Genomic DNA, 22,663 nt, shown 5'->3' with positions numbered 1-22,663 from the left:
CAAATTTGGGAGTTGCCCAGCTGCTCTGCGAGGGTGTTTGATATTTAAGGTAGCATTACAACATTAGGAAATGAGCTCCAGACACCCTCCTATGTGAATTTCTGTGACACAATGACAGATTTAATCTCTTAAAACTGCTCAGCTTAACCTTTTAGGTTGGCTTTACTTAATACTGTGAAAGGATCCACAAGTACCCTCTTGAATTTGTTGGCACAAAGAGGTAGCCAATTATTTCTGGCATCAGTGAAAATCACCTGGATTATATTTAACCTTAGATTCCATTTTAATCCCTGGGTCAAGATTAGTGTTCAGATATGTTCAAAACTGAAGAAGGGAAGACAGCTGCTGGAAGCTCTCGTAAAGCTCTTACAACTGGTAATACAGCCTGTTGCATACACATCGTACTCAGTGTCAATGAAAGCTTCGATGTGAAAAGCGTTAAATTACATCATCACTGACTACTGGTACAGTTCTGTGACCAGATGATATCAGAATGAGAAGCTGACATTTTCCCAACTGTATGAATTAACGGGTTGTCCTACGTAACAACTATTAAGCAAAAGAATAACTTCATACTGAACACTGCCTCAGCACTACATTCCAGTGTGGTTTCTGGTGGGTATTTATGTGTCACTTGGCTTGCAGTGTGACATCCAGACCAGTTTAGATTTACTTACATTGGGAAAGCAAGAGTACAGTCTCTACGTAACTGTACGTTATATATGTCTTATGAAATGAGCGCCTTCATGAAGAAAGAGCACCCACGTATCCATACAGACACATCGCTGAAGATGTCATGGGAACCAACCTGAAATGGTGATTTCATTGGTTCTTCATTGTAACAAAAAAACCCACATTCATGCAGCTTCTGAGTAATTCAAACCTTTCATACTTCAATATACAGCAATACTTCATGCTTCACTGTATTCAGTACATGAATGTACTCCTCAATATATGACCTTACTCTATGCCATCCTGTAACAGCATCGCTTTTATTCCTTACCATTTTCCAGGCATAGCTGACATTGTAGGCTTCTTTTCCAATTTCTCTCAGTTTGTTTACATGCCAAGACAGTGAGGAGTTCACAGGAACCATAATGATCTGGCTGCCCAGGGGAATGCTATATTGGCAGAGATAACATCCAGCATTTTATTAAACACTGAGCAAGCGCTTAAGCAAAACTCATCTACTACACATTTATAAAAATATCATATGGTATGAAGAGATTAACTGTTATCTGTCTTAGGTGAAGAAAAAGCGTAGGTATGCTGAAAACGCTCTCATGTACCACCACATTTGGAGTTAACACGCATACTCAGATTAGACAAAGGATAAAAAAACCCCAGACCGAACAGTGGAAAATCCTCCTGACATGGAAGAGAGAGATTAGAAAGAGTATCCCCTAGATCAGCTGTGGAAACCACTGCTTAGCACACCAAATGATAAACTGAAGAAAGCTGGAGGAAAAAGCAAACCAGAACTGTTGGGGGGAAGAGAGGGGAGAAATTCCATCCAAGCATCCAGATATTGTAGGAAAAGGAGCTTTAACTTATACTCTCTTAAAACGCATCTAGAAATACTCCTAGTGCCATAAGGACTGCTAATGTTTGGACTTGCACTCTGATTCCTTACCTAAGGATGTTCTGGCGCACCAGCTCAAATTTAGGAATGTTCTCATAATGGATAATATCTGTGTGGAGCGGCGGTTCAGACAGCAGGTAGGGCCTGGTAAGGGATGGGTGCATAAGAGTGTATCCTAAAAAATAAAGAGACAAACCCATACATTGAATGCATTATGACAACAGAGCCTAGGATGAATATAGGGAAAAAAAAGAATACAGTAACTACATACAGTTTTTGCAAAGGCTTAACAAATGTCAGTAAACGAGCAATATTATCATCAAAGAAGTTGCAAATGAAGAACTAGGTAAATTGCAAATGAAAGACAGCTCAAAGAACCAAGCCACAAAAAGAGTCTGGGATCAGAGGAAAAGAGCTGAACACACATACACACCAGTTTCACCTTTTACCCTACACATATAGAAAACCTCAGATGTTACACATATAGAAAATCTCTACAGCAAGCAAGCATTTCCACATCCAAGTGCCAGTACAGAAATTTCAAGTCATGAATCCACCTACAGTCCCCAGCAACTCTCAGGCAAAAGTAACCAACAACATGCAATTAATCTTTTAATAAATATTATCATTCATTACTTATAGACTATTTAGAGACATGAGAATTAAGAGTTTCCTTTTGATAGTCAATGACCTCAGTGGGACCAGAAGAGGTTATCTGAGCCAAAAAGTTACCTTTATTATCAATGAGGAAAGTGTAAGAACCCAAGGAGTCTTGATAATAGGTGACATCTTCCAGGATATATGCGAGATTAACATCTACTCCAACAATCCCTAGCAGCAGGTTTCCAAAGTAACACGGTTTACTTACAGTCATTATCAGGCCTTAGAATGAGAGAAATAACATAAAACTATCAGCAATAATATCTAGTTAGTTATTTTTAGAGGAAACAGAGCATGCGCTTTAACATTTCAGAATGTTATACAGTTAAATTTTATATAGTATTCTGTGCTGGAACATGGACAAAAATTGGCATGCCTATAAGGAAGCTGAGCAGGTTATCTGTCATGTCAGGCTGTTGTTAGCCACTCTCCCTATTTACTTAATGTCTACGTTTCTGATAGTGACCTAAGGTACATTTAATCGATTTATTAAAATACACACCACAATTAATGTTTTGGGGTTTTTGTCAGTCTACAGGTGGATGCCTTAGAGATAAGAAATGCATTTGCATGAAAAGGCAAGATAGTATTTTGTTCCTTTAACATCATTTAAGGCAATTTTAAAAATAGGAGGAGGAGGAGGGAGGAAGAGAATTTGTACTTGTAAAGCAACAATAGGGATGAATTATTGCTCATCTAATTGCGTATTTAGAATATTAAACCTCCTCTGCTTAACTAAATCCCAGTATGGCCACTGTACTGGGAACCATACCCATAATTATACAGTGTTTCGGGATGCATCTTGTGCCTGAGGTAAGAACTCTCGGTAATACCTTCTTTCTCTCACTTTCTACACCACCTCTATTTGGAAACACAGCGACTCTTTTCCCTCAAACCAATATAAAATTCATTTGCATGTATAAGCTTTTAAGTACACTTTGAAGTTTATGTAAGACAAGCCTTCTCTATTGCACCATTTCTAATCCTTCCGTTGCTCAAATTTTCCATTATGCTTGGATATGGCTTTGTGACAGAGTAACAATACAGCTTAATTACCGAGGTTAGGAAACGCAGAAAGTAGCAAGCATTCTGACTCGGAAGAGATTTGCTCGGGAATAGTCTTAAATTTGTTTGGGGTTCAACACGCAAGGCAAACGTGCAACCTAAACTCAGCAGCCCTTGAAAACTATTCTGCATAACCCTCAACTACTCTGACGTACCAGCCACGACTAAGAATATGCAAAGTCCTGAATGAAGAAATATAGGATTTGCTCAATTGTCAAAGCAATATAGTATTACCAATGTATTTCCTAACATCACTATGATGGTCACATCTCTTTACAGAGCACGAAGCAGTGCTAGAGAAATGTCAGGTGAGCTGGCCAAGAACTAGCAGGGGTAAACCCTACAACTCCGACTTTCCGAGCGTGTACACTGAGCTTTAGGATCCCAAAAGTAAAACGAGCAGCAACACTGCAACTGATGATGCTTAAGTAAGTATGAGCTCAGGCAGTGGGACCCATGGCCAGCTGTGTGTCCAGGCAGGGGAGCTCTGCCAGCGCTGTGGGAGCAGCCTTAGCCCACTCTCTACCTCCTGAACTCGCCCCCCAAGAACCCAAAAAGGATCACCCTGCAGTGCATGCTTACCCTGAGCACAAATGAAACTATCTAATTTCTGCATTTCTTACACACGTCGTCTCACACACATCCTGGTACGCTCCCAGAAGCCTCTATAGACAGCTATGCCTTCACTCTCTCCATTACTGGATGTAGTGGTGACATCAGATCAAGTTGAACACCCAGTTTTTGTTAACATGGCATCTAATTTTAAAGTAAACTGGAAGATCCATGCACCTTCCCACCACATCAGCATAAATTAGAAACTGATGGGAGAACTGGACTGCAGACATCTGCTGCATTAAGATATTCTTCGGGATGAATTCACAGTTTGTGGAAAAACTCTCAGCAGGCTTCCGCTAAATTCAGTGTATCACTCGCTCCAGACTGGCCAGGCGACCACCAGCCAGCTCAGGCTTCCTCTTTGACCCAGTGCTGAGGGCAGACCAAGCGTGCTGAAGCTACAGGAAGAGCTAAGGATAGCAAATTTTGGACAGTAATTGACAATCTCTCTTTGTGCCATTTCCTAAGCTGGGTGCCTTCCCCCTCTTACAGAGGTCTGACTGCCAGTGTCCAGCATCCCCATCTTCACAGCCCAACGGCGGGGAATGGATGCTGAGCTAGGTGCAAAGAGTCACTGCTTGGGGTGCAAAGACAGAATAAAGGGAACTCCAGCAGGAAGGATGACTCAAAAGTCATGTCCATGGCTCCACAGGAAAGGGAGGCTCAAGCTATTACAACTTTTTCTCTCTTCCACTTTGGGGACCTATGCAATCCCCTGAGTGTACCTCTAAGACCTCAAGATATATACAAGTCCTGAAATAATGAACCCTGCAATGGTGCAACATGGTGATGGCTGTCACTTCAACGTGACAAGACTGCTTCCCTCAAGTACAAAGAGTTTCTCTCCACTAATTAAACTGTGGACAGTGTACATGTACGCTTACATTAAGAACAAATTTCATCCCCAAGAATCCAACCTAAATCTATCTGCTTCATGTCTTATTACCACTTTTTTAATAATGAGACCTTCTGCAGACAAAAAAGCCTACTGGCATGAAAAGCTAGTTTTATATTTGCCTTGGGAACACACCTAAAAGCATCATCTTCGTGGTGAGGCAGTGGCACAGGTTGCCCAGAGAAGCTGTGGATGCCTTATCCCTGGAAGCGTTCAAGGCCAGGTTGGATGGGGGGCTTTAAGCAACCTGGTTTTGCGGAAGGTGTTTCTGCCCACTGCAGGGGGGTTGGAACTGGATGGGCTTTAAGGTCCCTTCCAACCAAACCATTCTATGATCTTATGAGACTACAGTATATTTGAGAATACGTACACAAAGGGAACCTAATCTCTTATGTTTTTATACCTAAATTCAATGTAAGCACTTACCGTCTCCCATTTCATCTGAGAAAGGCAGACTGAAGACTGCCTCATCGATCATCCGGTTGGGGAGGTTTGTATAGAATCGGCCAACCGTAGTTTCCAGGTTACTCAGCTGGTTTAGGACCATCATGCTTCCCTTGATCACAGGTAGGGCTGTTCGGTCAGGCACCCCGTACTTCACTGAGTTCTGCTCTGCCAGGTCTCGCAGAAAGGCCAGTTCCTTCAAACCTGTCACTCCCTCTGAAACAGAGATGCAAGAAATAGAAGGAAGGAGATAAAAGAAGCTTAATTTCCATCAAGACTTCTGTATCTTACTCCAAAGTACTGTAAATAAAAGCAAAACGATACATACACTAAACTGTAGGACTGAGTATACTACAGGCTTATTCACGCAATAAGGTAAAGTGCTAAAAGACCAGTATGGTTTTAGGAAAAGTATTCAGCTATTACAAAATTTAGTAAGATTGCCTTTCACATACCGTTGCACGGTACAAAAATTTCACATGCTGTTCACATCACCACTTTAAACAAAGATCTTTTAACAAAGACTTATGTGACCCATAAATCCACAGGACAGCTCTTTGTTCTCCACCGGTGGCTAGTCCACATAAAGGACCAGAAGCATATTATACACCCTTGGAGATAATAGGCTTTGTTCTTTAGCTTAAACATTAAAGTTTCACATTTTACACAAGTCCCAGGCTCAATTCCTGCAGACAAATCAAAGACTTTTGTATGTATTAGGTCTCAAACGAGTATTTAAATTTACAGTCAAATGACACATTAGCTTAAGCATTAGTTTCCTTGGCTAGAATCCGTGTGCAATTTTTAGTAATATAACATACAGCCTTCTTACTGAAAATGCTTTGTTGGAAAAAGCACAGGATGCCAAACTACTGTGTGCACCATCTTCCGATTTAACTTGACTCTTAAACTGGGTCCTAAATTATCAAGGCATTTCAGATTACGTTTGGTGTTACATTCATGCTCCTCGGCTAATGATTGAAACAGAAGTCACATATACCCTCATTTTACAGCACCGGGAAACACGAGCAGCGTCAGGAAGGTTTACAGTTGCAATAGTTAGCAAATTTAATTCAGTCTGGTTTCCACCAGACAATTCAGGCAACAATCCTTTATATCCTGAGCAGCTGCACTGTGATATATAAGCATACAGTGGCACACAGTTTTATATACCAAGGAAGTAACATCTGGATGCAGCCTCTGGATTACAGGGGCCAAAATCCATTCACAAACTGCTCCCAATAAGGCTTGGAGTTGCATTTGAATGAAGAGCTGTATGAATGAATATGAATGCATAGCTGTAGGATGAAAGGGAATTTTGATCCGCTGGTAATACAAAAACATTTCTCACCATTCATAAGCGCGTAAGTAAGAATCATTACTGAGTTATTGAGGAAACTATTTTCTTCATTGATAGCACGTAGGGTAGCTTTTTTATCTTCTTCTGAGGAATCTTTTGATGTAATCCCAGCCGAGAGGTAAATTATGACCATATCGGTATCTAAAAAGAATTACATATATATAGCAGAAAGTGCATTAGATTTTTAACTTGGAAAAGTCGTGTGGTAAGAGCCCTTACATCTGCTTACAACCATATATTGCCAACAGCTTCCCTTGTGAGATTCACAGGAATCTACAGTGGATAAACACACTGCAGTCTTACGAATGACATAATTCGCCATTAAACTTCCATCCACAGCATTTAACAGACATCTGTTTGATTCGGTGCCTTGTTTCTCCTGAGCAGACCTCATAGGCACCTTCTGGCACAGCTGCAACCAGGCAGGAGCGTGTGAGACCAGCGTGAAGGTGCAGAAGCTGCTCCACGTCCATGGAGAGGGCTTAACAAAAGCAAAAAACCTGCAGGTTTTGTCTCCTGACCCACTGTTCTTCTCCCCTCCTGCAATTCTACAGAGCAGAGCTGCGCTGCAGCCCAAGGGAGCATCTGATTGTATTTCCTACATGAAAAGTGCACGGTGCTTTCCCAGCCGTTGCTGCTGCAAGAGCTGTGCAGGGGGCTTGGCATCGCTGTCGCTGCTGATCACGGGGCCCTCCTCATCCTCCTGTCCACTCAGGTTTGGCCATGCGATCAGTCCCTGCTGTAGCACAGTGGCGGGCACCCCAACAGTTGTACATAAGAAACACAAAATCCCTGTAAAAGACCTTTTCATCCACCGCCCCTCCTTCGTGCCTGCGTTAGCACCGCTGCAACTCCCTCCATGGCTTGCAGGGCGATAGCTGGAGGATGCTGAGGGATGAAAGGCACCTGATCCTTTCCCACGGCGTAGGTTAGAGCGGAATGCTTGAGAAAGGTGACACGGCACATCGCCGTTCGTCGTCGGCTCATTTCGCATGGACTTGAACACGTTTTTCAAGCTGAGTATGTTCTTGGCCAAAGGCCTGCCTCAAAGCCTTTGAACGCATAAATTCAAATCACTGCTTACACACTAACTTGTTTCACCATACTATATCTCGGTACTAAAAGTGGTTTATGCGTATAATTAAGATACTTGTAGGGATCATAGACCACCATATAATCTGAAGCACATGAGGTTAGCTGCTTATACATCAACTTTGTTGCCTCATCTGGGTTTTTTTTGTGGGTTTGCTGTGTTTCCTGTGTTTTTGTAAGTAAGTATGAATGCTTTGACTTGTACGTTTTGTCATGATGACTTGAAAAGAATTTCCGCTAGAATTGGCTTTTGATACAAACAAGTAAGAGGCACTGTTAATTTTGGGGGAATTTCAGCCCCTTCCCTCGCCGCCCCTTCCTATAGCATAGCTATTATATAGTGCAGCCATGCACGATGCTGCAGTCTAAAAGGTTTGCCGGCAGGAGTAACATAAGACGGTCCTCAGTCTGCATCAGGGACCAGTGCTAAACAGGGCATCTTATCATTCAACTGCTGAGCATCCTACGCTATTTGATACGCTACACTTCTGATAGCTGGAAAAGGCCCTTACATTCAGAGAACAATTACTGCATTTCTCTCTCTCTAGTGTGTGCGTGTATATAATATATGTAACTACACTGTTTAAAAAAAAAAAAAAAAAAAATACACCCCCCCCAACCTGTTTACCCAGAGTTTTCAGGGAATGTTGGTACTCTGTAGCAGAGCATTTTCTTACACTTTGGGATGACGGTCTGCTGAGCAAGACTGCAACAGAACGGTCATAAGGCAGGAAATTCAGGCATGTTCAATGGCACAATTCTTCCATCTCATACCAGCAGTTCCCTTCTAACTTTTCCAGTGCGAATTTGGGAGCGAGGCCGTATCTCAATAGCTTCCCCGACACACCCACACATTGTTCTCCAGGAACAGGATGTTAGAAAGTTAACAGTGAAATGAATGATAGTTTTTTCTAGGTTTATTTTTCTTTTTAAAAAAAGATGGAAAGATTATTTACAAGAAAATGAGACATGCTTTATAAACATCCTCTTCTCAAACCTATTGTGTCTCACACCCTAATTCTGAAATTTGCGATATACACATCAGGTCTTCAAAATCTTTCGCACTTAGAGAAAACCTAAATTCAAAGCATTTGCCTTTTCTTTTAACTTTCTGTACTTGTGCCCCAAAATAACTGTTTGGTATGAAACCTAGTGAAAGTATGTGCTTTCACATTAACGAAGACTATGCCAAAACCTTCTAATCCTAATATACAAACAGTGCCAGACATAAAAGATACGTAGGAGGATGCTGCAAGACTCTACAGTTGATGTTCTTGGAATAACTACTGATGACTAATGCGTCTTATCCCAGCCAGCTTCAGCAGCACTGAAGTTTTTTACTTTTTTATTTTCTGGAAAGTTGCATCCCTTTCATCATTTTGCCAAGGGATGGTAAAAACCCACCCTTGAGAACTCTATCTTTCAGCTAAGCAGCATACAGTCAGATAAATGTTTCACTCTATCTGTGGCCTAAAGTTCAGAAGTTGGCTGAACCTTTAATAGCAAAAGCACCATTTTATAAATTGAAGGAAAGTCACATGAAGTAGGAGCACATTTCCTCAGTCTTTCCAAAGCACTCTCATTTCTGGATTTTTCTTTTTCGCTTGCTTCTGTTCTGAACAGCATCTGAGCTGATGCCCTTCAGGACACTGAAGGATTTGTACTCACTGGAGCCGGCGCAGGACCACGCTATGAGATCTGCATTACATAAATTGAGTAAACCGATAGAGACTGGTCTGCTTTCTCCACCCTGCAGCAGCATTGGCAATGTTACTCAATTCCAACGAGCACTCAGAGCACAGGTTCAAGAATTTGCCTTCCACGGCTTCCTGGCAAGCAAACGTGCCACTCAATTTCATATCCATCTTTTCCGCATCTTTCACCATATCCTCGTGACAAAAAACACACAGAAAACCCCCAGTCTCAGGAATGGGAAGGAGAAAGCCCATAATGCATACATCAAAATTCAGGAGGATATTCTTAAATGATGGAAAATTTACCCAGGCCAACCTCACGTTCCATAAAGTATCACCCATAATTGGTGTTCTCAAAAAACCCTTTTCCCCGAGAAGCAAGGGCCACTTCTGCAGGATTCCAGTTAGGCACATTACCATTATTTTAGCAATAATTAAATGAACCTGCAGCAACAGCAATTTTCATCGAAAAGACCCCTGCCCACATACGCATTTGGGAAATAATTCAGTTATCGGACAATTCAATCCTGCAATTTCATATTATAGTTCAAAAGAAAGGAAAGTCAGCAAGTGAAATAAATTAAAACGGAATGGCCACATTCAACAGTCACTCATGCAGATTCCAGATCAAATAAATGCTACTTAATAAAAATGTGCTTTCTCCCCCATCTTTTCTTTTTTTAATCTTCAAGACACTACACTCCGTTGGCCTCTGTCAAAGTGAGAACCTGAAATCAGAAAACATTTGCAAGCCTCAGAAATAATCAGGATTGCACAACAAGAGACTTACTTCCTTGGAGTTTTGTGCCATTGTTTGTATTTCGTATCAGCTGGAAAGCCTTTTGAAATCCCAGTGCATGCTGTGTGGAGCTGTCAGATGACTTTATACTGCTAACGAAGGTGGACATCTTCCTTTTTGTCTCACTAGTGGCAGGAGACAGAAACGTCTTATAGCACTGATCCAGCGAGCAGGTTCTTACTGCGTCTGCCACGGTTAACACAGAGATCTTGAAAGAGAAGAAACTATATTGGATTACCTTACCATTTATAATTCTTTATGCACCGATATAGAAAACACAATGATAAGCCAACTGAAGATATTCCGTGGATTTAAAACTCAATTGTTAAAAAAGAAATGCTCGAGGCATAAATCCATCAAATTTGAAAAGGATTAGACTTATGGTGATTTCAAGAAAAAGAGACTTCAGTCTTTGTTTCTCAGACGAAGTCAGCTTCACTCTGCTCGTACATAATAGTTAATACACTGCTCTGGGCAGAAGCCTAAATGAACTACAGATAACTCAAACCAAAATCAGCAGAGAGTGTTTTCAGGAAAGCCTTGAGTGCCTATAGAAAAGTGGAGTGCTTACAGAAAATGAAAAACAACCCCAAACCAAACCTCTAAGAAGTCTTCAGAGGCAAAGCATTATGTTGTTTTAACATTTCAGTCAAAGCAAGCCAAATCTACCATCAAATTTTAGGCTGTAAATAAGTTAAGGCATGTAGTGGTAGCATTTGCATTAATATACACATAACATACCAGTCTTATTAAATGAGTGGCATACTTTATTATAAATTACAACTGATGCAAGACAGTCTCAGAATTAAGCAGTAATTATATACCCGTATAACAGGTTTCATAACCACTGAGCTACTGACCAAGTAATACGTGTCTTAAATGTATCTTCCTCATTATAGGTCTATATTAAGACAAACACTTTTGACACTTAAATTTAAGTACTATTAATTCTGCTTAACTATAAGCATTATTTTAGAGTATTAAAACTCTCTAAAAGCACAGAAGTTAGAAGTGTTTTTCCCATACTATTAATGAGAAGACTTAAGGCAAAGATTATAATCAGTTGTTCTTCAACTTGATTTGACTGAAACTCCCTTCCTACTGGGAAAAAAAAAAAAGCCAAAACAAACCCAAGCAGAAAGAATGATCGAGGTCCCGCTAGCAGAGAATTACTAAAAGTAAAGACCAAACTGGGGATGGCTTGTGCTCCTACAGAAGCACCTTATGGGTCCCTGGTTGTAATCTGTACTTAAAAAAATTACGGGTTAAGTGACTTTCTCATTGCCAAGTAGAGCATCTGTGGCAGAGCAGGAAATAAAATCCACATTTCTTGGCTCTTTGCTTTATCCTTTTCTTGCTGGTATCACTGTTGTCTGGGAATCTTCCAAACACTAATTACATTTCAGCTCACCCCAGTATCGCGGCAGAACAAATCATTTCCATTTTCACAAGCAAAAAAGACAGTCTCAGAGGTAAGATGTGTTACTCAAAGCAATCTAGTACTTCAGAAGTGATCAGGCTCAGAGCATGGTTCTCCTAACTGCACACCATATCACACTGCTGACCATCACCTAAAAATCTCTGCCAAGATGAAGTATTCTTTAAAGATTATTCAGAAGCAAAGACTTTGCCTTAGATCAGTGCTTTTCACTTTTTTCCCCAGCCCGTGGATCCCCAAATGTCTCCCTTGCAGTAATACAGGCTTCTAAAAGTGAGTGAAAGTCTTCATCACCCATTAGAGGTAGACCACAGATCCCCTTGAGTCCATGGACCACCAGTTACAAACACCACTTTGGATTAAAACTGAAAACACTAAGCATGGTCGAAACCAATGAAAATATCCTCATTGCTTGGAGAAAGCTTACCTTATCGTGTTCATCTATAGAGCTCAGAATAACCTGAGCAGCATCTTTGGCAATCTGAAGCTGTGTCTCTGTGACTGAAGCCCCATGGTCCACAATGACAACGATGTGCTTGGACTGAGGTCGAACAGTAGAAACATAGACAGGTCTGAAGAAGAACAAAATCCAATTCACTCTCATGAGTCATCTTGTAATTTCTACTCAAACATTTACGAGTGAAAATAGTCAATAATTAAAAAAAACAACCACCCACCCCATGAAGAAACAATGAGTTATAACAGGAATTTTTGCCTTTACGAAAACTTCCATTAGGAAAGACCAGCTGAGAATCTGAACATACAGAAAAGGCCTTCGCTTTCACTCTCTTCCTGATTTTTTTAACCCAAATCAGGTGTCAGAGCCTTCTCCCTCTGTCACAGCAACCACTTCCATCTAGGAATGAACAATTTTGCTGACGCAGCAGCAGCGTTTGGGATTACTGTTTGCAGCAGCTCACATCAAGTTTTGGATTAAGCACCGACAAGCAAGAAATGCCTCATGACACATGTTGGGTGCTGGGCACCTTACTCACATGGAAAAGAAAGTGCAATAGGGGGTATTTGCTGGTTACATGACAAGTAAAAACCTGTGCAGCTGTGCAGAGTTGCGTTAGCATAGGGTGCTTGGTTTATTGTAGTAAGGGAGGGCTTCTGGCCAAGAAAGGGTTTTCTCTTGGTGCCCTGGAATCCATTTCACACGGGTCGTGCTCCACAACCCCTTGGGTCTGCGCAGTTTTAAACCCCATGGCCAGTCTGAGTTAACTCCAGCGGAGGCTCTCGGTGCTGCCATTCGCCTGTTTTGCGCTAACATCAAAAAACATATTCTCAGTGAAGCGGTGCTCAGATCCAGTTCAGTGTTGTGCGAGATGTGTGAAAGATTTCACAAGCTCTCGCGCCAAGGTTTCAACCTGGAACAAATTAGGAAGATCTTCGGCAAGGAGGAAGGATAAAAAAAAAAAACCAACCAAAGACAGGACTCTCTTCCTTCTTTAGTCCAGACCCGAAACTAGTTAGAGTCAAGTGTGAGTTTGAGAATCTAAATTTTATTATATCAAAGGCAGCCACAGAAATCTTATTAAGAGTAAAGGAAATGCAGAAGACTTTAAACGAAGCGCTGCGATAAACAACTGGCACAAATCAGTTCTTAATTGTAGAACAGCCTGCAGGTCTATACTGGTATTAATACCTAGAACTTAAATAGGGCCTTTGATCTTCAAAGCACTTAAGTATTAACTGATTAATCCATCCAAACTACCCTCTGAAGTAAATATTAGCAAAAAGATATCCCTTATTTAGCCACGGAGAAACTGTGACCCAGACTAAGTGATCTGGATGAAATCACCAATGGTTTTAGTGTCAAAATTCTGATCAAGACTGGGGTACCACCAGCTCTCACGTCTTCAGACTGCGCCTTTCCAAGATCACAGAAAGCCCAGATGCTTCATGCTTTGATGACACAGAGAAGATAACACCTGTAAACATCTGATTGCTCAACACTGACAGGTAACCAAAACACTTCTTAGTCTCTGTGCACTCAGCTACATGGAAACGTACCTGGATGTGCCGATACTTCCTCCGCATACATTGATTAACTGGTTCAATTAGCTCATGCGTGACCAGAGATACTAAAGCCACTGCACCCTTGAATCTTTATCAGTCCCACAGTACTGACAGCAAAAGGTAGGGAAAAAATACTGTGCTGCAACTGCTTTGCTTCAGAAAAGTTGTGGCTGCCCCATCCCTGGAAGTGCCCAAGGCCAGGCTGGATGGGGCTTTGAGCAACCTGGTCTGGTGGGAGGTGTCCCTGCCCGTGAAAGGGGAGTTGGAACGAGATGGTCTTTAAGGTCCCTTCCAACCCAAACCATTCTATGAGTTTATGATTCATGCCTAAAGAATAGAAATACTCTCCTGTGCAGGAAAACCCTGTCACCATTTGATCTTTTTTCTAGTTTTTTTTAGTAGAAAATGAAAGTTTCCACTATTGCTGCTCCCCTACTATTGACGATGTGCCACTTGAATCTTGGGTAGAGATTGGAAAAATGCTCCTACCTATGCCCCTTCCCATCTCTCATCCTTCCACGCCCTCCAAAAAGCGATGCACCTACCAAATCAGTAGAATACGCGTTTGCTACTTTCTTAACAGGGGTCAAGTATGAGACAAATCTAAGTTAAATTTTGCCTATGGACTGACCTACAATTAAGAAGGTACTGCTATTTACAGCTTATTTGATTTTGGAGAGGTGAGGAACCTGTAAGTAATTTTATTTTGCTTCGAAGTTTCTTAAAAGTGAAAACTGGTGCTTTAAAAAACAAACCTAAGAAAACCCAAGGGACTCCATTAAAAGTTACTCATGAATGTTGTCGTCTTGGCAAAGTGTAAGGCTGAAATGAAATCAGTACTTGAGGAATCCAATTTTAGTGCTTTGCCCAGTAAACTGTGAGGAGACAAGTCATACCTGCTGCGGTGTTCATAGCTGCCTTTGCATCGGAACTTGTGGGCTGGGAAAACGGTGAAAATGCCTTCTTCTGAGCTGAAATACTGCCATTTAATTCCTGGGTTAGACTTCAGATTATCAGCAAGAACTGAAGGTTGAAGAGGAAAAATGAAAAATGAAGTAGAGTTACAAAGGGAGGTCAAACCTGGAGGTATGTTTATTCAAGGCCTCTCTCGTATGTGCTTGGAGAATAATAACCAGGGTCCCAACACGAAATATAAGGAGCTCTATTTGAGGATTGGTAGAGCTTCACGTCTGATTTGCAAACAGTTAAAGTCTTTTGGAAACTAACACTGGATTTGACAGATTTTGTTTAATATACGATGACAATTCCTGAATCTCTGAAGCATAACTGGGTCTCAAGAAGCCAAGGCAGGAGCAAGGAAGGAAGAGACTAAGGCAATGATATATAATGTGTATACATACATACATTTACATGTAATGATAAATACACTGTCTACATAGTTTTCATAAAGAGAAAAACCCTAATGTTAAAAAAATCATGAGTTCTTTATACTGAAATAACTCAAAAATATTAATTAGGTTTGCTGCTTACAGCTCTGTAACCCAATCTGTTAACATTACTTATTCTGCCATCTGTTTAAAAATGTCTACATGAACATTTAGCAAAAATAGTTTTACATGCAAATGTGGGTCAAGGAAAAACTCGCTGTACAGAAATTGTTAAAAAGGTTAAAAAAAAAAAAGGGAGAAACTTTCCTCTTTGTTCATCATGCTCTCCTGTGTAAGGGTAGACAAGTACAGCTCCCACACTTGGGACTCAAGAATTTCTCCAAGTTTCTCATTATCCCTGTGCCTTAATTAACAAGGATGTGGGCCCCTCAAGTACTGCTTGTTAGGAGAAAAAGCCACTTTTCAGGGAAAACACAGCACCTTCCCTCAAAGGGTTATGCAGTGGCCACACTCTCCAAGTACCAGGCGATGGGTGGTGGCTCCATGCTGGTTCCACCCATCCTCACCATGAGCATCTCCACCAAGTTCCCGTTTTCAAGATCATAAAATCCAGAAAGAATGATAACAGTTCTCAGCACCTACATCGCAACTTTCCTCCAAGTCTCTCAGAAACAATTCAGTGGCAGGTGATTATTAGTTACTCGTTGCACGGACAAGAAGTGAAGAACAGAGAAGGTAAATGACATGTTCCCAAGTCGTGAAGTCAAGCAGGAACTGAGCTCAGGATATAACCAGAGGGTACAGATCTCAAACTCTCCTGTTGTTTATAGGCCACGTTCATTCTCTGTAAAATGTGCTTGCTTCCTTATTAAAATAATCTCTAAGGAAACACTACTTAACGTGAACAATAAAAGCAATTCAAAAGCTACAGCTTAGCGATATTAACAGAACTGACTACATTAGTAAAAACACAAACCACCACCAAAACCAACAACCAAATAAAGCAGCTACCCCAGGGCCGAGACCGTCTGCACTAATAACTTATAAAGCTATTTAATACACCAAGTTAAACAAACAGAGTGTACAGATACTGCGGAAATCCCGAGCACTCAGAGCTCAGGTGGGGACAATCATGTTTCAATCACCCGAGGCAGAGGCGGCACTGGGATTTCTGCGATGGAAACGTCCGAGCTGCCACCCGGAGCACGCACCTCGGCTGCTCTCCCTGCAAGCCTGGAGAGATGAAGGGACCAGCCCGCATCCCAGGCAATCGCCAGCTTTGCCACTAATGCCGGTGACATTAGGTAGCCGTAGGTTTGCTGAGTCCCTTAAACCAAGAGGAAAAGTGCTCCCAGGAGAGAGGGAAGAGAAAGCCATTAGCATGGGAGGCACAAACCCTCTCACCACCACCGCAGAAACAGGATTATATTGCACTCGGGGCAAATCATCGTCTCCACTTGCAGCAAGCTGAAAATAAGACTTGAAGGTTTGAATTCTTTAGTTTTTACGTAACAGTTAAAATGGATCATATCAGCTTAAAATGCATTTAAAACAAAAAGGGGGGGAAAAAGTATTTCCTTGCCATTTTGTTTCTCCTTTGGTGTTCTCCGATTACAAAACTAGCCAGAACTGGCAGAGGAGAGCTCTGATTTACAGTGCTTCACCTTTTGCTGAGCATTTACTTTTGGCATTTCCCCTAGGACTGACACTGAAAACAGGCCAGACAGTTTCATCTCCAGGATCTCATTCATTATCAAATATGCCAATATTTGGGTTGGAAATCACTGCAGGGCACATTTCAAAGCTTAACCAGACATTCTACAACAAAATATCCGCAAAGAGTACGGTTTAAGTTCAACATCCTTAACAGTTTAGCACTTCCTCAAATTTCCCAGACTGGCTGTGGTCACAATGTTCTCTCCACATTCAGCTCAGCATAATTGCCCTGTAAAACCCACTATCTTGGGGTTTTTTTTTCCCCCCTTTTTGCCACAGTTTTTTATATTTCCGCAGTGCCTAGAAGTCGCAGTGGAAGTCCTGGCTGTACCCTGCAGGGCTCTGTACACAGATGCAGCTTTGCACATTCATGGCTTCAAAGAATTAGGTGCCTCAATGGACCAAGGAAGAAACAAGACATGAAATGGTTGATGAAGGTTTTCCCAGTGCGTTAATGACTGGGTTGGGAACCAGAACTACACTCTGCTCACACCTCTTTCTCATCTTTCTCCAAAAAATACCAACTCAACTCCAACAAAGATGCCAAAGCTTGTTTCTCCCTCTCCCCTCCCACACCAGCCTGGTGATGCTCCTGGGAGCAGGAATCTTTTGGCTCAGGAATTTTCACACTTTCAAAGAAAGCACCCATGATCTTGCAATGAAACATCAAACAAATTTGTGAATATTGTTTGTTTCACTCAAGTTCCGCCTAAATTTCTTTCCATTACTTGTTGTTTTTTTCTTTTTCACACCTGACACGATACCAGTTTAGCAGCACCATTTCTGATTTGTACCAAGAGCAGGTTACTTTGGTCACGGACAACGGTTTCTGTGTAGCAGGGACACAGAGCAATCTGAAATTTTAATATTGCCAAATTTAGGTACCATGGAAAACTTTAGGCAAAAATCAGTTTTAATTAAAACCAAAATAAACCAAACCGAGTAACAGCACTGGTGCTCACAGCCCACAGAAGCTCTCCCGCCCAGGAGCACGCTGCATGGCCACAGCTATGGGAATCCAGGGAAGTATCTGACAACCCTTTATTAAGCTCCAAAGAGAAAGTTGGGAAAAAATCCTTTAAAAGTATCAAAACCTTTGGAAGGAGTCGGGGGAGAAAAAAGAAAATCATAACTATTTAAAAACATTTTTTTTAAAGAACACTGTCTTTCAGCAGTGTATTATGATCAATATTATCCATTCTAGTGCAATACAAAAAACTGAGGAAAAGCTAAATCAATGACACTTTGACATAAATAAGGTCACCAAAGTCCTGGCACACCACCACTGTGCAGCAGAGCCCATGGGATGTGCAGGTTATTCCTGGTTTCCCTGATGCCCAGGTGCCAGAGGAGAACCTGACAGCTGGATCATGCAGGGGGTATATTGCAGCAAGTTAGCAAATCACTCCTAAATTTTTGTAGCTATTTGTTTAGGTGCAGGCATGGAGTACCTCCAGAAGAGACTGTAATGCACACCGAGTGCTTCTTTTGGACACTGGAGTTTTCGACGAGACCACTACGGCTGAACTGGTGGTTCACATGATTGCACTGCCTTGCAGGCAGGGAGGGACAGGAGACTATTGAACGTTTAAATCCTTCTTCTTATGTCTAGCCACCAGGATTTCACAGTTCTCGGGGTAAAATATGGCAATTGTTTTCTTCTGTATAAAGAGGCTGAATTTCTGGTATTTAAGTTTTTGTTATGGGTTACAAAACTCGAAAAATGTATTTCAAATTAGATGTGTGAATATGCAGTTGAAGCCTGGATGAAATAACTTGTCCAGTTTAATTTCACCAACAGCATTAAAATAAAGCAGTCATAATTAAAAGGGTGGGTTTTTTTTTAATCGTCGCTATATCAAAGATAAACTTCTCATTCCCACAAGGCCACGATTTGTATTTATTTCCCCATGAGACTATCTGGATTTAAAAGTGTTCATTTTTCCCATAAAACAATTGGTTTCGAACTTCAAACAAACTCCTCACAGCCTCGGTGCCTCTCTCCCCTGCTCCTCCTTTTCACAAAGTTCTGATCATGTTTTCCTTCAGCTAGTAAGTTAGTTCAATAATGCCTTCCCCAGGGACGACCCAATTTATCGTAACTCTTTGCTTTCTTTTTGGTTCTCCCAGCAGAGAAACCATGGCTTTTTCTATTTACATACTTTTTTCTCTTTAAGCGCACCTTATTTTCCATCCACCAAAGCTGTAAGAACGCCCTGCAGGTATTTCCTGGTGTCGTGGTCCCTGCCAGCACACCCAGCAGATGCTCTCTTTTAGCCTAACCTCACTTACCCCAAACTTTCCACTCCCTGAGTTGCTTGCCTCTACTTTACTCTCACCTCCTCCTTCCAGCAAAGCCAGCCTCGGGACAGGTTACACAATCAAAAGACCCCAACAAAACCCACACTGTAAGAGGAGTTGCCTGCCTCACCTATGGCTAGAGGCTAAATTTGTCAAAATGACACCCTTGGCAGCCCCGGCAGAAATGTGTGCAGGGCATCTCATCGGTACTTTCTAAGCTCCTTATGTTTGACGTGTGGTTCCCATTTTAACTCAAAAATAATCTACTTTTTTCACTTTCTGGTCAGGTTCAAGTGATTTTTTGCAAGTATGAGAAGGTACCCATCTCCCTGTTCTAATACAAAGTATTTTGTATTACTGAGTACAAGTAACGATTTTGTTTTCCTAAAGTGAGCATCCCCACTAAATAAAGACCCAGCCTTGACATCACACTACTTGGAGGAAGCCAAGAGTCCAAATATTATAAATGCAGAAATCTCCGTGGAATCCCTTAATTCCAGGCACAGACTGGGGATACAAATGGCCAACTGGGAGCTGCCCATGAGCTGGCGTTGCCAAGTCACTCCAAAACCTCTGTCCCCTCCACTTACACTGCAGCACTATCAGACCCCAAATTCTGCTGCAGACAGAAAAAGCTGGAAAGTATTAACATGAGCGTATTTGAAATAATCATTCTTCCTAATTATAAATATCTCACAAGGCAAAAAAGGACTTTTAGAAAGAAAGCCCTATGTGATAGAGTTTATAAAACTTCAAAGGGAAAGCGATATGATAACACTTAGCACTTCTAGATACCACTTTACATCTTCAAAGCACAGTCAAATCATTAACTAATTAATCTTCAAAGAACAGCATAAACAGTCAGTGAAAAAAAAAGGGAACTACTGAACATAATTGCTCATTATAAAAGAGTTTCTTACAGTCCTCTTCTTTAGCATTACATTTATTGAGCTGCAGACCTCACGGTTCTCACCCCGCAAAACCAAAAAAAAAAAAAACACCAGAAGTTTCATTTTCTGTGCAACACACATACTGCAGTTCTTCTCTGACAAGTACTTCCACTAAAAATAATCATCATGAAGATACTTCAGTGTTCCCCAGAAACAACAGCAGAAAGCGAATGTATTTTATTTTACAAGTAAAGATGTTCTCTAACTCTCCAGACTTACAAATCCGATCCAGGATTTTCCCGAGTCAAACTGTATTCTGGCTTATGCATTTTCACCAGAAATAAAAGGCTCCGCAGCTCGAACCCAATTAAAATTCTGCTGATAGCATGAGCTAGGATGGAGCCCAGCTCCCTCTTTGGGAGCTCTTTTGACTCTGAAGGGGAAAGAAGTAAAAAAAACTTTTCATTTTAAGGAATAAGCCTAGCTTCCTTGATGAAAAGGATTGGAAGGGAGGTATTAACTCTTCTGCTCAAATATCTCCCAATTATTTTAACTCATCTGAACTAGCAGTTTAAAGTATAGCAATATAAGAAACATGACGAAGGCACTCCACATTTTAAACCATCAACAGCTTGAATAAGGCACAGACAAGAATTACTGACCGACTTGGTACCATCTCTGCCTAGTGCTGGGATAGAGCACTCTGCTAAAGCTGCCTGACTTGAAACAGACATTTCGGCGCTTTGAAGGATGAGAAGTAGGAAGATTTACTGACCCCCTGTTTATTCAAAAAGAAAAAAAAAAAAAAGGAGTCTGATAACATAATGCACTGGGCAAGATTTTGTCATCTAATAAATAAAGGACTATTCATACTAGTGAGGACAGAACTCTCAATCTGACTAACCGAAGCCTGTGATTCCATCTGAAGAATAAAGACTCTCTCCTTATCTATTTTGTAGTAATGGCTAAAAGCAATCCAAATGGAAAACTCAAGCCAAGATAAAACTAAACCTTTTCAAGACATTAAAAGAAAAAAAAAAAAGTCCCCTAGCATCAAGGAAAAAAGCGGCCAAAGCATTATTTTTTAAGGGTTGAAAAAAAGAGAAGTACATTTCTTTCTTTTTTCTTCCTCCCTTCCCCAAGATTAATGTTTATTTTCTCTTCATATTACAAAAATCCAACAGAACTCTGCAAAAAAAAAAAAAAGTTCTTTACTTCTGAAAGCTTCACGAGCTACACTTACCCTTCGTAACACGTTGTTCAGACTAGAAGGTGATTGTTGTCTGTGACGAGGGCTCTCCCAGGCTCTGCTCCTCTGGCTTGCCCAGAGTCCTACACCGTGCACGGCGCAGGCCAAGACTAATATTTAAAGAGTTGAGATTGAGGCTGAACATAGCAGATTTCAGATTTATGTTTTGCTGAGAGCTTTTTAGAGACTGAATTATTTAGACTGCAAAACTCACGCAGGAAAAGAGAGACATGGGGGTTTTTTTGTTTTTTTTTTTTTTTTTTGTTGTTGTTTGTTTGTTTGTTTGTTTTGGGTTTTTTTATATTAAGAATTAAATGATCAATCCATTTGGGAAGACAACCTGGCTGATGGAGAAGCCAGGCTGGTTTTGGAAACTGTGGGGAAACTAAAGAAGAGTACAGGAGCTCCTGCATCTGGGCTGGAGGAGCAGAGGGGCTTCCAAACCCCTTCTCTAGGATGTTGATGTGCTTGGGGTCCTCTCCAACGCGCTGCATCCAGCGGGAAAGAGAGTATGACATGATTTTTGGGAAGTCGTGGCTTCCCATCCTGCCTCTAAGTCTAAACAAGCAAAGCAAGGCAGGAGAGAAAAACCATGATCAAAATACCCAGATGTACCAACAACTCTCAGGCTTTTTAGACCAGAAAAATAATTCAGGCAGAGGTAGAGTCTGAATCCGAAGTGCAACAGATATTCCTCACTAGCTCTATGTGAGGACACTTACAAAAGACCTAAGAAAAATATGAGATTAGAGGAACTATTTCCTTGTTTGATCTTTGCCCTCTTTCAAAGGCAGTTTTACTTTAGAGTAATGAATACACACATGTAGATTTATTGAGAAACAAGTCCTGTGCAAAGTGCTCTGCCCTAAGTGCATCCTCTAAGGCAAGCAGTTTCACAGAACTAGGTCACTGCAGAAATAAGACAAAATTAAGAGTTTTGAGAGACAGATGGCACTAAGTAAGTACTTTTAAAAACCATTTCTAACCTGACAGCCATTTTCACAGCTGGTGCACTGACAGCACTCTCTCCTTGCGACCAAAACTGCGTCCTGGTCTGTTCATATCCCCAGTCTGTCAGAAGCCAACTATCATCTTCGGCCATGAATTCCTTTGGGCAGAGACTGCTTTTTTGGCACAACAGGTCATGGCCCATGACTATATCGGCGAGAGCTACAGATACCACCAACACAATACTCTCCAGCCGCAAAACAAACACCCAGCCTCCTGCCCATAAGCTTCCCACATCCAGTTTATTCCAAACCCCAAATACTTCTGCAGTGATACAGGGACACTGCTTTGGACGTGGGCGATGTCCAGCTCCACAGGAACATTATTTTGCTCGACCCTCCTGGCAGCAACGCTGCCCTGAAGCCACACCAGTCTCCTCTTCTGTGGTCGGGGTGGTGGAGCTCATGTGGTTTAGATGTTCTCAACTTTAGACTTTTCTCAAATAAACCTGTTTCCATCTCATTTTTCTGCATCAATCCACTCT

At 41.3% G+C, this 22,663-nt stretch overlaps 1 protein-coding gene across 1 annotated transcript in view; it reads right to left on the bottom strand.

Annotated features, from left to right (window-relative positions):
* The window catches only part of CACHD1 (cache domain containing 1), a 60,905-nt gene that overhangs the window by 22,710 nt on the left and 15,532 nt on the right, over positions 1–22,663 (bottom strand). The window contains exons 3-10 of the mRNA XM_009699423.1: positions 14,563–14,689; positions 12,072–12,216; positions 10,198–10,414; positions 6,613–6,762; positions 5,244–5,477; positions 2,315–2,464; positions 1,634–1,757; positions 1,004–1,121 (exon numbers count right to left, since the gene is read on the bottom strand). Of these exons, the coding sequence (XP_009697725.1) occupies positions 1,004–1,121; positions 1,634–1,757; positions 2,315–2,464; positions 5,244–5,477; positions 6,613–6,762; positions 10,198–10,414; positions 12,072–12,216; positions 14,563–14,689 (1,265 nt within the window). The remainder of the gene's footprint in view (positions 1–1,003; positions 1,122–1,633; positions 1,758–2,314; positions 2,465–5,243; positions 5,478–6,612; positions 6,763–10,197; positions 10,415–12,071; positions 12,217–14,562; positions 14,690–22,663) is intronic.

This window comes from Cariama cristata, unplaced genomic scaffold, assembly GCF_000690535.1.
Source record: "Cariama cristata isolate BGI_N322 unplaced genomic scaffold, ASM69053v1 scaffold3154, whole genome shotgun sequence".
Classification (NCBI taxonomy): Eukaryota; Metazoa; Chordata; class Aves; order Cariamiformes; family Cariamidae; genus Cariama; species Cariama cristata.
Note: the sequence above shows the minus strand (reverse complement) of the source record. Positions and strands in the feature narration are given on the sequence as shown.